The 15,367-nt window shown below is 45.1% G+C and overlaps 2 protein-coding genes across 2 annotated transcripts in view; one reads left to right on the top strand and one right to left on the bottom strand.

The window, feature by feature from the left end:
- The window catches only part of LOC144698497 (uncharacterized), a 757,701-nt gene that overhangs the window by 318,759 nt on the left and 423,575 nt on the right, over positions 1-15,367 (bottom strand). The gene's annotated exons all lie outside the window — the stretch shown is intronic.
- The window catches only part of LOC144697993 (uncharacterized), a 90,014-nt gene continuing 83,919 nt past the window's right edge, over positions 9,273-15,367 (top strand). Inside the window, 2 exon segments of the mRNA XM_078569943.1 lie at positions 9,273-9,382; positions 10,256-11,734. Coding sequence (XP_078426069.1) covers positions 9,273-9,382; positions 10,256-11,734 — 1,589 coding nt within the window.

Genomic DNA, 15,367 nt, shown 5'->3' with positions numbered 1-15,367 from the left:
TTAGTTCCTTCTAAAGGACTCTCCCTCTCTCCTGTCTCCTCCATCCTCACCTCCAACAACAAGTGTGAGGAGCTCATGGAGCTTCTTTGTCACTAAGATTGAGACAATCTGATCAGCTGCCTCTGCTGCTTCCCTCCCTTCCACTAACCCACCAGGACAAACTGTCTCTAAAGTCCTCCTTGTCCGAGCCCTGAACCCACATCTTTCTCCAGTTTCTCTCCCATCTCCCCTCATGCCCTCTCAGTGCTCATCTTGTCCATGAGACCCACCTCTGTTCCCATAACCCTATTCACATTAAACTGTTGACCATCCAACTTCTCCATCTCAACAATATCAGCTAATGGTTCTGTCTCTCTCCTGGTACTGTTCCCCTCACCTTTAAATCCACCATCATCACCCATCCTGAAAAAAAACTTTTTCCACAATTGTCATTGTAAACTACCACCCCATCTCCAACCTCCCTTTCGTCTCCAAAGTCCTTGTACTTGGTGTCCCCAAGGATCTATCCTTGGCCACTCCTATTTCTCATCTTCAGGCTGCCACTAGGTGACATCATCCAACTGTTACTAAATTATCAAACTGCTTATCTCATATCCAGTACTGGATGAGCAGAAATTTCCTCAATTAAAAATCAGGAAGACCAAAGCCATTGTCTTCGGTCACCACTACAAATTCCGTTCCCTAACTACCGAGTCCATCCCTCTCCCTGGGAACTGTCTGAGGCTGAACCACACTGTTCACAATCTTGGTGTCATATTTGACTCCAAGATGAGTTTCTGACCACATATCCACACCATCACTAATACCAGATATTTCGATCTCCACAACGTCGCCTGTCTCCACCCCACCCCCAGCTCATCTGCTGCTCAAACCCTCATCCATGTTACCTTTAGACTTGATGATTCCAATACATTCCTGGCTGGCCTCTCACATTCACCCCATCCCCACACGGAAACATGAGATCATCCAAACTCTGCTGACTGTGAGCTTTCTCACACCAAGTTCCATTCACTCATCACCCCTGTGCTCATTGACCGACATTGGCTCCTGGTCAATTTTGCCTCAATTTTAAAATTTGTATCCTCAGTTTCAAATCCCTCCATGGCCTCGTCACTCCCTATCTCTGTAATCTCCAGTCACATGACCCTCTGCGCTCCTCTCATTCTGCCGTCTCGAACACCCAAAATTATAATTACTCCATCATTGGTGGCTGTGCCTTGATGTGAAGCTTTTAAGTTCCCTCCCTAAATGTGATGTGAGGGAACATTTTTTCACCCACAGGGTGGTTGAAGTCTGGTACGAACTTCCTGGAAGGGCAGTAGAAGCAGGTTCGATTGAGGGATTCAGAAGGGAGCTGGATTGCTACCTGAAAAGAGAGAATGTCCAAGGTTACGGGATAAGGCAGGGGAGTGGGACTAGGTGGAATGCTGTTTCAGAGAGCCAGTGCAGACTCAATGGGCCGAATGGCCTCCTGCACTGTAAAGATTCTATGATTATCCCTATTCTGGATCGGGGAACTATACTCTATCTGTATGATTGCAGTGCTATTAATAAAGTCAGTGTGAGACAATCTGTTGTCAGCTTGATTACCTGGTGTCTGAAACCACACAATTCAATATTTAGAGTCAACAAGATGAACAAGGAAACACCTCATGACCCAAAACTCCAGCTCGATATTCACAGGAGAAAGTCTGTTATCTAACACCTCGAGTGGACAGAACAGAGGAAGATCCCAACTGTAAGGAACCCTCGAAAATTTGTAAATATCTTTAAAATGCTGACAGGTTCCAGCTGTGAGTTTCCTTCACATTGAAGTTAATGGAAGGTGAGAGCGTGGTTATTCTGGAGCTATAAAAAACACTAGTTAGAGCACAGTCCAGTTCTAGTCAGCACTTTACAGGAAGGATGTGATCACACTGGAGAGGGCACAGAAAAGATTTATCTGGATGATGCCGGGACTGGTGAATTTTAACCCTGAGGTGGATTTGGAGAGGCGGGTGTTGTTTTCTTTGGAATAGAGGATGCTGAGGGGAGATTTAATTGATGTGTATAAAATGATGAGGGTCCCAGATAAAGTGGGTAGGAAGGACCTATTTCATTAACAGAGAGGCCAGTAACCAGGGGGCTGAGATTTAAAGTAATTGGTGGGAAGATTAGAGGGGAGTTGAGTAATGTTTTCACTTAGAGGGTGCTGGGGAATTTTAAATCACTATCTGAAAGGGTGGTAGAGGCAGAAATACTCACATTTAAAAAGTACTGGGTTATGCACCAGTCGTGCTGTAACCTACAGGACTACAGACCAAGAGCTGGATAGTGGGATTGGACTGGATAGCTCATTTTCAGCCAGTACAGACATGATGGGCTGAATGGCCTCCTCTGTGCTGTAAATTTCTCTGATTCTGTGCTGACAAGAGGTCCTCATGTTTTTATCCGAGACAAACCTCAGCCCAGTCATTTGCTCCAAGTGTTGATGTGATGGGTCAAGTGAAGAGGTGCCAGGTATCGGGAGCAGCAGAAGCAGTAAATAAAATCGTGATGTCAGTGAATACTAATAAAGTTTATCAGTATCTTGTTTCATTTTAATAACTTCTGCTGAATGTGGCCCTCACCCAGTGCCAGGATGTCGGATCAGATCCACCATGGAAAAGGAGTTTGACACCCCTGAGATAGACAATGTCAAATGGATCCTCAGCATCTCTGTAACCTCCTCCAGCCTCACAACCCTCTGTGTAAATACAAGATGCTGGTGTTGGATTACACCCTGAGATAGACAATGTCAACCTGATTCCCCTCATCCACCAGCACAGCAACTTCTTCACAAAACACAAACAGGTTTCTAAGGCGTGACATTCTTTCCCGGAATCCATGTTGAGGATCTCGAATGGATCCTTCTCTCCCCCAGTGATCAGAAACAGAATCAGAAACCTTCAAGCATCTTCCCTGTGATCGTGGCCACACTGATGGGCCTGTCATTCCCTGGCTCTGATTTTTCCCTGATTTGGAAAGTGGGAACACCATGAGCTACTTTCCGATCTCAGAGAACAATCGCTGACTCTATTGAGCTGTTGAAGATATGGAAAAGAGGCTCACAGGGCACCCGTTCCATCTCTTTAAACCCCCTTGGGTGGACATCATCTGGACCTGGAGCACCATCTAGTTTGATATTCCCTATTTTCTCCAGGGTGACAATCCCTTTCTATTTTAATATTGATGATGTTATTGACGACAGCACATCCCACAGCTGGAATTTGAGCATCATCCACAGGAATGCAGACTGATGTGAAACAGTCATTTAACAGTTCTGTCATAGCCTGGTAATCTGATTCAATCTGTCCTCAACTGTTTTTCAGTGTTTCAAAATTACGTTTAACCATCTTCCCACTCCTGATGGAGCTGGGAAAGCTTTGCTGTTATTTCCACAATTGTTCACCATCTTCTTTCCCAAAGATCTCTTCTCTAATGGCTGCTTTTCTCTCCCTCAATTGTGGGTGATATTTGTCCCAGTTCTCCTGGACACTGAATTCATCTTGTTCCAAACTGGGTTCAGTGTCAGACAGTTCAGGGAGTCAGGAATCATTCACCCCTAGACCTACACTGAGAGGTAAAGCCCCAGACAGTTCCTCAGTAAGGATTCCTCTGGTTCCTCACCGTATATTAGTCAGGATACTGAAACACTGCTTTCTCCCAATCCACTCCTGGAGGGCCCACTCCCCGAGCCTCCAACCTGCAGCAGGATCAGTGCTGGAGCTACACAGCGGGAGTGATCCCAGAGTAACTTTGAGGGTTGCAACCACATGGATGTTCAGGGTTGAGTATTTTTAGTTATCCTGGTGTCTAACACATATCAATAAAATAGGGAACTCCAGGAAATGTGCTGCAGGTCTTTCTTTATCTGTTGTATAATTCTCCCAGCAGTTAACAGGTACCTCTGAAATCATCTACCTGCTATTTTAATACAGAATTTTGCAAATTTATTTCAAATGGGTTTAATTCTGCCTTAAAGTAATCGATTTTAGTCTGTCACAAACACAGTAAATCTTCATAGAATAATTAGCACAGTAATTTTCAGACTGGAAACTTAAACCTGATTTTCCCTTTCAGTCAGAAACAGATCACAGTTTTACACCAACCTCTGATTTGACAGCACGTTTCCAGCATTCACCGTTGTTCCTCCTGACTCTAAACACAGTTGTATAGGAGCCTGCTGTTCTGGGTCCAGGAGGTCCGAACCATGGAAGAGAGCGGCTGGGACACATTTCTTACACACCTCAGGATTAACCCACACGGGGGCTTTGCTGTCAGTGAAGAGAGAGGAGAAAGAGCAAAGTGCTGTTTGTCCTTCTCAGTGTGACCCCGAGGGGCTGTGTCCAGGCTGAAATTCTGTTCCTTCTGTATGATCCACGACCCAGATTGTCCTTCCTGAGCTCCAGCCAGGTGATGTTAAACACCCAGGTGGGAAAGGCAAAAATCCACAACGTGTTTAAAATAAACCTGATTTATTTCACATTTATCCAGAATATTAAACTTCAGTCCAGTTACAGGGATTATGAACATCAGCAGAAACAAACTCCAGCTGTCAGAATGGTTGAGTCCTGGATGTGGTTAACAGCAGCAATAACAGCAGAATCCAATTCCTGCAGCCGCTTGTGAACTCGCTGGTGTGTCAATAGGTGAGATGACAGAGTGAATCTCCTCCCACACACATAGCAGGTGAACAGCCTCTCCCCAGTGTGAATGTGTTTGTGTCTCAGCACCCATTTTGCTTTTAAATCTCGGCTCATGGTCAGAACTTTGAAAAGGTTTCTGACCCATGTAAACAAGTCGATGTGTATAGATGAAAGCAAAATACTGCACATGTTGGAAATCTAAAATTAGAAACAGAAAATGCTGGAAAAGCTCAGCAGGTCTGGCAGCATCTGTGGAGAGAGAAACAGAGTTAACGTTTCAAGTCGGTATTACTCCTCTTCAGAACTAATGTGTATTGAGGTGGGATGACGGAGTGAATCTCTCCCACACAGAACAGATGAATGCTCTCCTCCCCAGTGCGAGTGCGCTGAACACTGAGTTCACATGATCACTTGAACCCAGTCCCATAGTGACAGCACTTGAACAGGCTCTGGTCCGTGTGAACACGTTGATGGAACATCAGCTCCACAGAACTTTCATAACTCTTTCCCATTTAAAAGATCTTCCATCAGTGAGAATCTCTCCGCACACATGGAGCCGGTGAATGACCTCTTCCCGGTGTGAACTCACTGGTGTTGCAGTAGGATGGACAATCACCTGAACCTCTTCCTGCAGTGAGAGCAGATGAATGGAGTGGAACCGGAGTGAATGCACTGGTGAACCATCAATGAATGTGGGTTTTTAAAGCTCTTGTCACAGCCTAAACAGGTGTTTCAGCAGGGTGGAAGAACTAGCGAATCGACTTCCACACTTGGAGCAGGTGAATGGCCTCTCCCCAGTGTGAATTCGCTGGTGCACAGTGAGATTAAGTGATTGCCTGAACCCAGTCCAACAGAGAGAGCATCTAAATGGTCTGTTGTCACTATGAACACATACTGATATAGCCCCAGACCTGTCACTCAAACCCCTCAACTCCACCCAGTTCACAGCTCAATCTACCAGCTTGCAGCTTCCTGCACCTTGACCCCGCCCGGCCCAGGTGTGGGACAGTCCAAGGTGAGTCATTTGTGTAACCAGGGGAGTGGAGGAGGGGTGACATCCCGCCTTGTGCGGTGTCCCAAATGGTTCCATTCCCCCCTCCCCCAGGGCCCTCTATATACAGCATACAGACGGCTGATGGGCTTTGGGGATCCTCAGTGACCTGCACAGTTACATTATCCTGCACCCCGTCCCCGATTCACTGTGTGAAAAGGTTGTTATTCTTTATTGCTTCTACCCCATCGCCTAAACACTTTGTTTCACACAAGTCTTGCTTAAGACTTGTTTAATCCCAGGGCTACGGGGCAAAGGGAGGGAAGTCATAGAATCAGAGTTGTACAACACAGAAACAGGCCCTTCATCCCATCGTGTCCGTGCCGGCCATCAACACCTATCTATTACAATCCCACTTTCCAGCACTTGGCCCATAGCCCTGAGGTGGCACTAGGAAAATGGTTCCTTCAGTGAACAACACAGACAGGACGGGCCGAACGGCCTCCATCTGTGCTGTAACCATTCAATAATTGTCTGAGGTGTCTTTATCCCGCTGCTCCATTTCCAGTGATTCCCGCCTTCCGCTATTGTCCCTGGCTCCCTGTTTAATCAAGTAATTCTTCCCTTTCCTCTACTCACCCTGTGCAGTGCGTGTGTCAGGCTTCCTCTGGACACCTCCCCGCAACACCATCCCGGCCCCTTTAACCATCAGCAGCTTCCTGTTTGTCTGGTCTTAGTTTAAATTTACAGAATTGAAGGATTTAGATTCAAGCTCGCCTAAACTGACTGCTCTAAATCGGAAAATGTTTGTCCCTCACACCTGGATAGTTCATTTTGTTTAAAGTCATACCAAAAATGCAGTTACCGTCCTCAATTGAAGAGGCTCCTCATTTTAATCCGCACCAGACCCGAATATAAAAGAAGGAACATTGTCCCCCAGACCCGAATGTGAAACAGTGAACATTATCCCCAGATCTGAATATAAAACAGTGAACATTATCCCCCAGACCCGAATATAAAACAGTGAACATTATCCCCCAGACCCGAATATAAAACAGTGAACATTATCCCCCAGACCCGAATATAAAACAGTGAACATTATCCCCCAGACCCGAATATAAATCAGTGAACATTATCCCCCAGACCCGAATATAAAACAGTGAACATTATCCCCTAGACCCGAATATAAAACAGTGAACGTTATCCCCCAGACCCGAATATAAAACAGTGAACATTATCACCCGGACCCGAATATAAAACAGTGAATATTATCCCCCAGACCCAAATATAAAACAGTGAACATTATCCCCAGACCCGAATATAAAATAGTGAACATTATTCCCCAGACCCGAATATAAAACAGTGAACAATATCCCCCAGACCCGAATATAAAACAGTGAACATTATCCCCCAGACCCGAATATAAAACAGTGAACATTATCCCCAGACTCGAATATAAAACAGTGAACATTATCGCCCAGACCCGAATATAAAACAGTGAACATTATCCCCCAGACCCGAATATAAAACAGTGAACATTATCCCACAGACCCGAATATAAAACAGTGAACATTATCCCCCAGACCCGAATATAAAACAGTGAACATTATCCCCCAGACCCGAATATAAAACAGTGAACATTATCCCCCCAGACCCGAATATAAAACAGTGAACATTATCCCCCAGACCCGAATATAAAACAGTGAACATTATCCCCAGCCCCGAATATAAAACAGTGAACATTATCCCCCAGACCCGAATATAAAACAATGAACGTTATCCCTAGACCCGAATATAAAACAATGAGACTGGAGTTTCATGAGGCCGAGACTTTTGTTGTCGATGTGGTAAATTAATTTGGGACAATACCTTTAAAAATTCTGAGTCTACAATCCTGACATGAATCTGAAAGTGCTGGAATTCCTCAGCAGGTCAGGCCTTCATCTGTGGAGAGAGAAACAGAGTTAACATGACAGCTTTGTGACCTTTTATCTGACCTGAGAATATATAGAAATGTAACAGTTCATTACCAGGTCAAAAGAAGACACTTCACAGACTTCTGGAATCAAATTGACTTCAACAATTTTCTATCATAATCTCTGCCTCCATTTGTTTCTTGTTTCTTTAAGTATTTGTTTTCCTTTCTCATTTCTCTATCATTTTCTCCACATTGTTTCAGACTGCTGTTATCGTGTCATTCGCATCTCATCTAGACACGTCTTTTGTTTTTTTAATGGGGCCATTACCACTTCTTTTGACCTTACATCATGAAACCTTTTGTCAGTTAATCTGTCCCACCCTGCAGCCTTTCAGAGACCTTTCCTTCTGTTCCTCTTCCCACCTCCCCCATTTCACTGGCTCACGGACCTGAAATGTCAATTCTGTTTCTCTCTCCATAGGTTCTTCCAGACCTGCTGGAGTGTTTCCAGTTTTTACTGCTTAGTTCATATTTGAAGCATCGCAGTATTGTTCGTTTTTCCATTCCAAGCACTCTACCTGATTAGTTTAACCTCTGTGTGGGAAAGCATTTAGAAGCTGGAATCTAGGTCAAAATAAAGTCATTTGTACAATTGTGGTTTCATTAAAGCCTATTCAGGCCAAATCGTGTTGAACTAAATTTCTTGAGTTATTTGTTAAGGCAACAGAGAATGTTGATGAGATTAAAACGGTTGATGTGAACATGAATTGCTAAACAGCATTTGATACAGCGCCAAGTAACAGGCTTGTCAGCAAAGTTAAAGCCCATGGGGCCAGAGGCAGCATTGGATGCGTGACAGGAAACAGCACGCATGGTAAACGGTTGTTTTTTCAGATTGAAGAAAAATATAGAGTGGGATCACAAGGAGTCGGTGTTAAGACCACTGTTTTCTTGATATATATTAAAGACCTAGACTTGTGTGTGCAGGGCAAAATTTGCAAACGAAGCCAAATTTTCAAGTTGCGTTTACAGTGAGGAGCATAGTGATAAACCTCAAGAAGACATAGACAGGATGAAGGAATGGGTAGACATGTAAACAGGTAGAATATAATTCAGAGAGGTGTGAAGTGATTTATTTTGGTAGGGAGGACGAGGAGAGACAAAATAAAATAAAGGGTACAATTGTAAAAGGGTGCTAGAGCAGCGTAATCTGGGGCTATATGTACACAAATCATTGAAGATGGCAGGGCAGACTAAGAAAGCAGTGAATAAAGCATGTGGAATCGGGAATAAAGTAGAAAATCAACAAGTTAGAATAAACCTGAATAAAACACTGGCTTAGCCCCAACTGCAGTATTGTGTCCAATTCTGAGCCCCTCACTTCAGGATGCATGTGAGGCATTCGAGAGTGTGCAAAAAAGATTCACGAGAGATGATGAACTTCAGTTAGGTGAAGTTGGGTTTGTTTTCCTTGGAAGGGGAACCGTTCTCTTGCATCTTTCCTGGGCCCTCTGACTTCAATTCCTTCTGAAATTGCAGCCATTTCTTGTTATTGATGTGGGTCATTAAGAAACAATGGACTCTTATGATGTCATCTAGTCCCAGTGCGATGATGTCATCCAGTCCCAGTGCAATGATGTCATGAAGACTATTAAATACCAGCGGAGCCTTAGTGGTGAAAACAGTTTTGTTCGAGATGGCAGCAAGACTGATAAGTCAGCAAATGGAATTAATGGGAAAGAAAGTGAGGCAACTCATGAACATCAGGAATATTGTTGTGAATTACGAAGGTGAACAACGTGTACAGTATACATTCCCCGTCTCCCGACACGCGGCCCCCGTCTCCCGACACGGTGTCCCCTATCTTTAAGTCCTTCCAGTTTGGATAAAAGGTCACAGACCTGAAACATTTACTCCGTTTCCCTCTCCACAGAAGCTGTTTGACCTGCTGAGAGTTTCCAACATTTTCTGTTTTGAGGTCGGATTTCCAGCATCTGCAGTATCTTGTTTCAGGGTCACGGTGGATCAGTTTTCTCTGACTTATCGTTCCCTGTTCAAAGGTGAAGAAGGAGCTTTTAAATAATGAGACAATAACTGTCCCCTTTAAAAGTTCCGGGGAACTGATGTCCCATCAACTTGTTCATACTGATGAGAGACCGTTCAGGTGCTCTCACTGCGGGACTGGGTTCAGGCGATCATCTCAACTCATTTTACATCAGCGAACTCACACTGGGGAGAGGCCGTTCATGGGGACGCAACCCCCATAAATCGGGCCCAGTTATCGGCCGCCATCTTTATTGGGGTCAATATGCAGCAGGGCGCATGCGGGGCCGCCATCTTTGTAGGGGGCAAGGTTTTGAATGACTGGGAGGAGCTTGTTTCCCATTGTTCAGAATGGAGACAATTTGTCCATCAAGTTGCAATACCCTTTGAGTCCCAATGTCTTATTGCTGAGGCAGAGCGGCGACAGGGAAAGAAGGAAAAGGAAGCAAATTCTGCTTCCCGAATTCTGCTACCTCGTGCCACGTCCTGCCCCCTATGTCCAAAGATCTGTGGGTCTTTTCAGTCCTATGAAGACCCAGGGCAGAAACCTGCGCCCCTGAGGAGACGCCATCCTGCCTTTGTGTTTCTGTGGGCTCTCTCTCACTCCCTTTTTCTTGTTTTAAATCAATTTCACAGGGGATTAGAAGGGGAAGATTTGCAGTCGGAAAACTCAAACCAAACATCACAACAGGATCTGATAGAATCGCCCAATTTATCGAGATCTGAATATCATCGGTTTATGGACATGGAAGGAAAAAGCACCGTTCACAGTGGGGAGAAACCGTACACATGTTCTGTGTGTGGACGAGGCTTCAGCCGATCATCAGACCCATCAAAACATAAATGCAGTCAAAATGGGGAGAAGCCATGGAAATGTGCAGATTGTAGGAAGGGATTCACTGATACAGTTCAGCTGGAAACTCAGCGGGACAGTCACACCAGGAAGAGGCTGTTCACCTGCTCAGATTGTGGGAAGAAATTTGTTAATTCATCCAACCTGCTTACACACCAACGAGTTCACACTGGGGAGAGACCGTTCACCTGCCCTGAGTGTGGGAAGGGATTCATTAATTCATCCAATCTGCTGAGGCACCAGAGAGTTCACACGAGTGAGAGACCGTTCACTTGCTCCAAGTGTGGGAAAGGATTCACTCAGTCATCCAGCTTGGTGATGCACCAACGGGTTCACACTGGGGAAAAGCCGTTCACATGCTCCGAGTGTGGGAGGGGATTCACTGACTCATCCAACCTGCTGGCACACCAGCGTGTTCACACTGACGAGAGACCGTTCAGGTGCTCTCACTGTGGGACTGGGTTCAGGCGAGCATCTGAACTCACCATACACCAGCACACTCACACTGGGGAGAGGCCATTCACCTGTACGGAGTGTGGGAAGGGATTCACTGATTCATCCACCCTGCTGAGGCACCAGCGAATTCACACTGGGGAGAGACCGTTCACCTGTACAGAGTGTGGGAAGGGATTCACTCAGTTATCCAGCCTGCTGAGACATGAACAAACTCACACTGAGGGGAGGCCATTCAGCTGCTCCGAGTGTGGGAAAGGATTCGCCCATTCAAACAACCTGGTGAGACACCAGCAGGTTCACACTGGGGAGAAGTTGTTCACCTGCTCTGAGTGTGGGAAGAGATTTGCTCAGTCATCCCACCTACAGACACATCAACGAATTCACACTGATGAGAGACCGTTTAAATGCCCAGACTGTGGGAAGTGCTTTAAAAGTTCCGGGGAACTGATGTCCCATCAACTTGTTCATACTGATGAGAGACCGTTCAGGTGCTCTCACTGCGGGACTGGGTTCAGGCGATCATCTCAACTCATTTTACATCAGCGAACTCACACTGGGGAGAGGCCGTTCACCTGCTCCGAGTGTGGGAAGGGATTCACTCAGTCATCCCACCTGCAGACACACAAGCGCACTCACACAGGGGAGAGGCACTTCACCTGCACCACGTGTGGGAAGGGATTCACTCAGTCATCCCACCTGCTGACACACCAGCGAGTTCACACTGGGGAGAGGCCATTCACCTGCTGCAAGTGTGGGAAGGGATTCACTCAGTCTGCTAACCTGCTGAAACACCAGCGAGTTCACAAATAACTGCAGTGATTGGATTTTGCTGTTAATCACAACCAGACTGAGCCATGTTCATTCGGGCCTGTTTCTGCTGATGTTAATAAACACCAGCCCTGTCATCGTGGTTCTCACTCTGAATAAAAATTAAATTAATCAGTTTTGTGTTAAACACACTGTTTTGAGTCTCTTTAATATCTCAAACACACGTTAATTCCTTTGAAGGGCTCTCCCTCTCCTTCAAATCTGCCATCATCGCTCTCTCCTCAATAAAACCAACCCTTGACCCCAATGTCCTTGTAAACTACCTCTCCATTTCTTTCCACCCTTCCCTCTACCAAACCCTTGTCACCATCCAAATCCATGCCAATCAGACTTGGAACTCTATGTTTCAATCCGTGCAATAAGATTCCTGCCCCTGTCACAGTATCGAAACAGCTCTTCTCAAAGTCACATATTACATCTGATGTGAATGTGACAAAGGTAAACTCTCCCTCACAGTCCTTCTCGGCCTGTCCGCAGTCTTTGACACCATTGACCAAACCATCCTCCTCCAATGCCTCTCCACTGGTGCCCTGCTGGGTGGGACTGCAAGCTCCTGATTCCTTTCTTATCGATCTCATTGTAACCAGAGAATCACCTACAGGAGCTGTGATTACCTGAGTTACATTTTCACAGACTGACTCACCCGGTAAGTGATCAGATGTCACTGAACTTTGATATAAAAATGTTCCATTTTCACTCTCAGAGTGACCGTATCTTACAGACCAAGCCCTTCTTTCCAGATTAGCCCTTCTGGATAAGATCAACAGAGAAGCGTGCAGACGTTCCAGTTCACAACCCAAACTCATAGAGGTAAAAAATGTTTGCTAATTCATGTTAAAAAATAGAGCATAGCAGAACAATTTTGTGTTAATGTATGACAGACTTTACTGAAAAAGATTAATTACTGAACATTGGCCAACAGCTCCATTCTTGCAGGATGGAGATGGTAGGAGTTGGATATTAATCATTCTTATTTTGCAATCCCTATGTTAGCAGAAAATCACTAATTTATACAGACTCGCTCACACAGTCAGTGATCAGAACTCACTGGACTGTGACAAGCTGTGTTTACCTGAGTTATATTTATACAGGCTCACTCACTCAGTAAGCGATCAGGTCTCACTGAACTATGACACAATCATATTCTAATCACTCTCACACAGACTGTATCTTGCAGGCCAAGTTATTCTACCCTCATCAGCCCTTCTGCACAAGATTGACACACAACAAGATCACAGTGCTACAAACATTTGGAACTTCTTGTTAGAATGTAAACTGGGAGAACAATGGTCTATTGGTCTCTTACAGACATAGAGATAGAGATTGACAGTCAGGATTAACCAACAATTTTTACCACATCACACAATTGGTATGACGCAGAAGGAGGCCATTTGGTCCATCGTGTTTGCACTGGCTCTCCCAAAGAGCAACTCACCTAGTCCCATTCTCCCACCTTACCCTTTACGTCCTCCCGTTTCTGATAACAGTCTAATTCCTTCCTGAAAGCTTCAGTTGAACCTGCCTCCGCCACACTCTCAACCTGTGCATTCCAAAATTTAATTGCAATGCTGCATAAGAAGTTTCTCCACATATCGCTTTTGCTTCTTTGAATAACTTCTTTAAATCTGTGCCCTCTCGTTCTTGATTCTTTCACGAGTCAGAACAGTTTCTTCCTATAGACTCTGTCCAGACGCCTCATGATTCTGAATGCCTCCATCAAATCTCCTCTGAGCATCTTTTCTCTCATGCCACCAATGCTAACCTTTCCAATCTATCTTCATAACTCAAGTTTCTCAACTCTGGAGCCATTCACGTAAATCTCTTCTATACTCTCTCCAATGCCTTCACATCCTTCCTAAAATTCAGTGTCGAGAACTGTAAGCAATAATCCAGCTGAGGTCTAACTAGTGTCTGATACAAGCTCAGCATAACCTCCTTGCTCTTGTACTCTGTGCCCCTATTCAAAAAATCCAGGAAACTGAATCACTTATTAACCATTCTCTCAACCTGCCCTGCCACAATGACTTAGGCACATATACACACAGGTCCCTCAGCTCCTACACCCCCCTTTAGAGTTGTACCCCCTAATTTATACTGTCTTCCTGCCAAAATTTATCGTCTCACATTTCTCTGGATTGAACTTCAGCTGCCACCTCTCCGCCCATTCCACCAGCTTGTCTATGAACTTTTGAAGTTCTACAATATCCTCCTCACAGTTTGTGATTTTTCTGAGTTTTGTATTATCCACAGATTTTGAAATGTTGCCTTTGCCCCAAGATCTAGGTCATTAATGTATGGCAGGAAAAGCAATGGTCCCATAACCATACCGCTGTGGAACTCCATTACAAACCTTCCTCCAGTGCAAAAAATATCCACTAACTGCTACTCTCTGTTTCCTGTTATGCAGCCAATTCCGTATCCATGTTTCTACTGTCCCTTTTGTAACCTGAGCTTTAACTTTTCTCACAAATCTTTTGTGCAGTACTTAAACAAACGCCTTTTGGAAGTCCATGTACACCATAGTGACAGCATTGCCCTCATGAACCTTCTCTGTTACCTCTTCAAGAAACTCCATCAAATTAGTTAAACATGATTTTCCTTTAAGAAATCCATGCTGGCTTTCCATAAGCAACCTGCATTTGTCAATGTGATGATTAACTTTGTCCAGAATTATTGTTTCTAGGAGTTAACCTAATTGGTCTGTAGTCGCTGGGCATATCTTTACGCCCTTTTTTGATCAAGAGTGTAAAGTTTGCAATCTTTAGTCCTTGGGGTCTACCCTTGAGTCTACAGAAGACTGAAAAATTATGTCCAGTTCCTCCGCAATTTCAACTCACATCTTGCAGTATCCATGGATGCATCACATCTGGTCCTGGCGACTTAACAACTTTAAGTACAGATAGGATATTCAATACTTCCTCTTTCCCGCTTTTAAACCCATCTAGTGTCCGAATTACTTCACATTTTTACCATGGTCTGGGTAGCATCTTCTTCCTTGCTAAAGACAGGTGCAAAGTATTCATTTAATACCTCAGCTATATGTCTGCCCCCTTGTGTAAATTCCCTTTTTGCCCCATATCAACCCTGGTCTGAAGCTTTGGAGCTCGAACATGGTATTTATTATTCTTCAGCCCCTATACTAACAGAAACCCTACCCTCAATTCCCCGGGTTCAGACAAAGATTAACTGAGACACTGTTTCTAATGGCGGCCGAAATTACCCACAATCCGGTGCGCCTCAGAAACCGCTCTATCTGGTGCGGGTTGTCCGGGTGAACGGCGCATGCTCGGAGTCTCCCGCTCTCTGCTTGAGGTTGGTGCCGGAGAGAAGCCGGAAGAAAGTGGAGAATGTTCATTGGTTCAGATTCGGCTCTGGGGCCGCCCTCGGGATTTGTAAACCCCGCCCCCCGACACTGACCTCTCACCTGACAGCTCCCAATGCCCGGCTGATTGATGGCAGCTGCGGGCCAATAGGAAGAGGGGTTGGGGCAGGATAGTCGAGTAGGAGAGGCTGGTCCTCCAACCAATCGGAGTGAATGAGGGGCGGTGCTGAGCCCGGCTCTCCCTCATTGGCTGAAAATCTGCATCATTCTGAAAGCTAATTTCTCTCAA

This window comes from Cetorhinus maximus, chromosome 23 (assembly GCF_964194155.1).
Source record: "Cetorhinus maximus chromosome 23, sCetMax3.hap1.1, whole genome shotgun sequence".
Taxonomy (NCBI): domain Eukaryota; kingdom Metazoa; phylum Chordata; class Chondrichthyes; order Lamniformes; family Cetorhinidae; genus Cetorhinus; species Cetorhinus maximus.
This window is presented reverse-complemented; position numbering and strand designations above follow the sequence as displayed.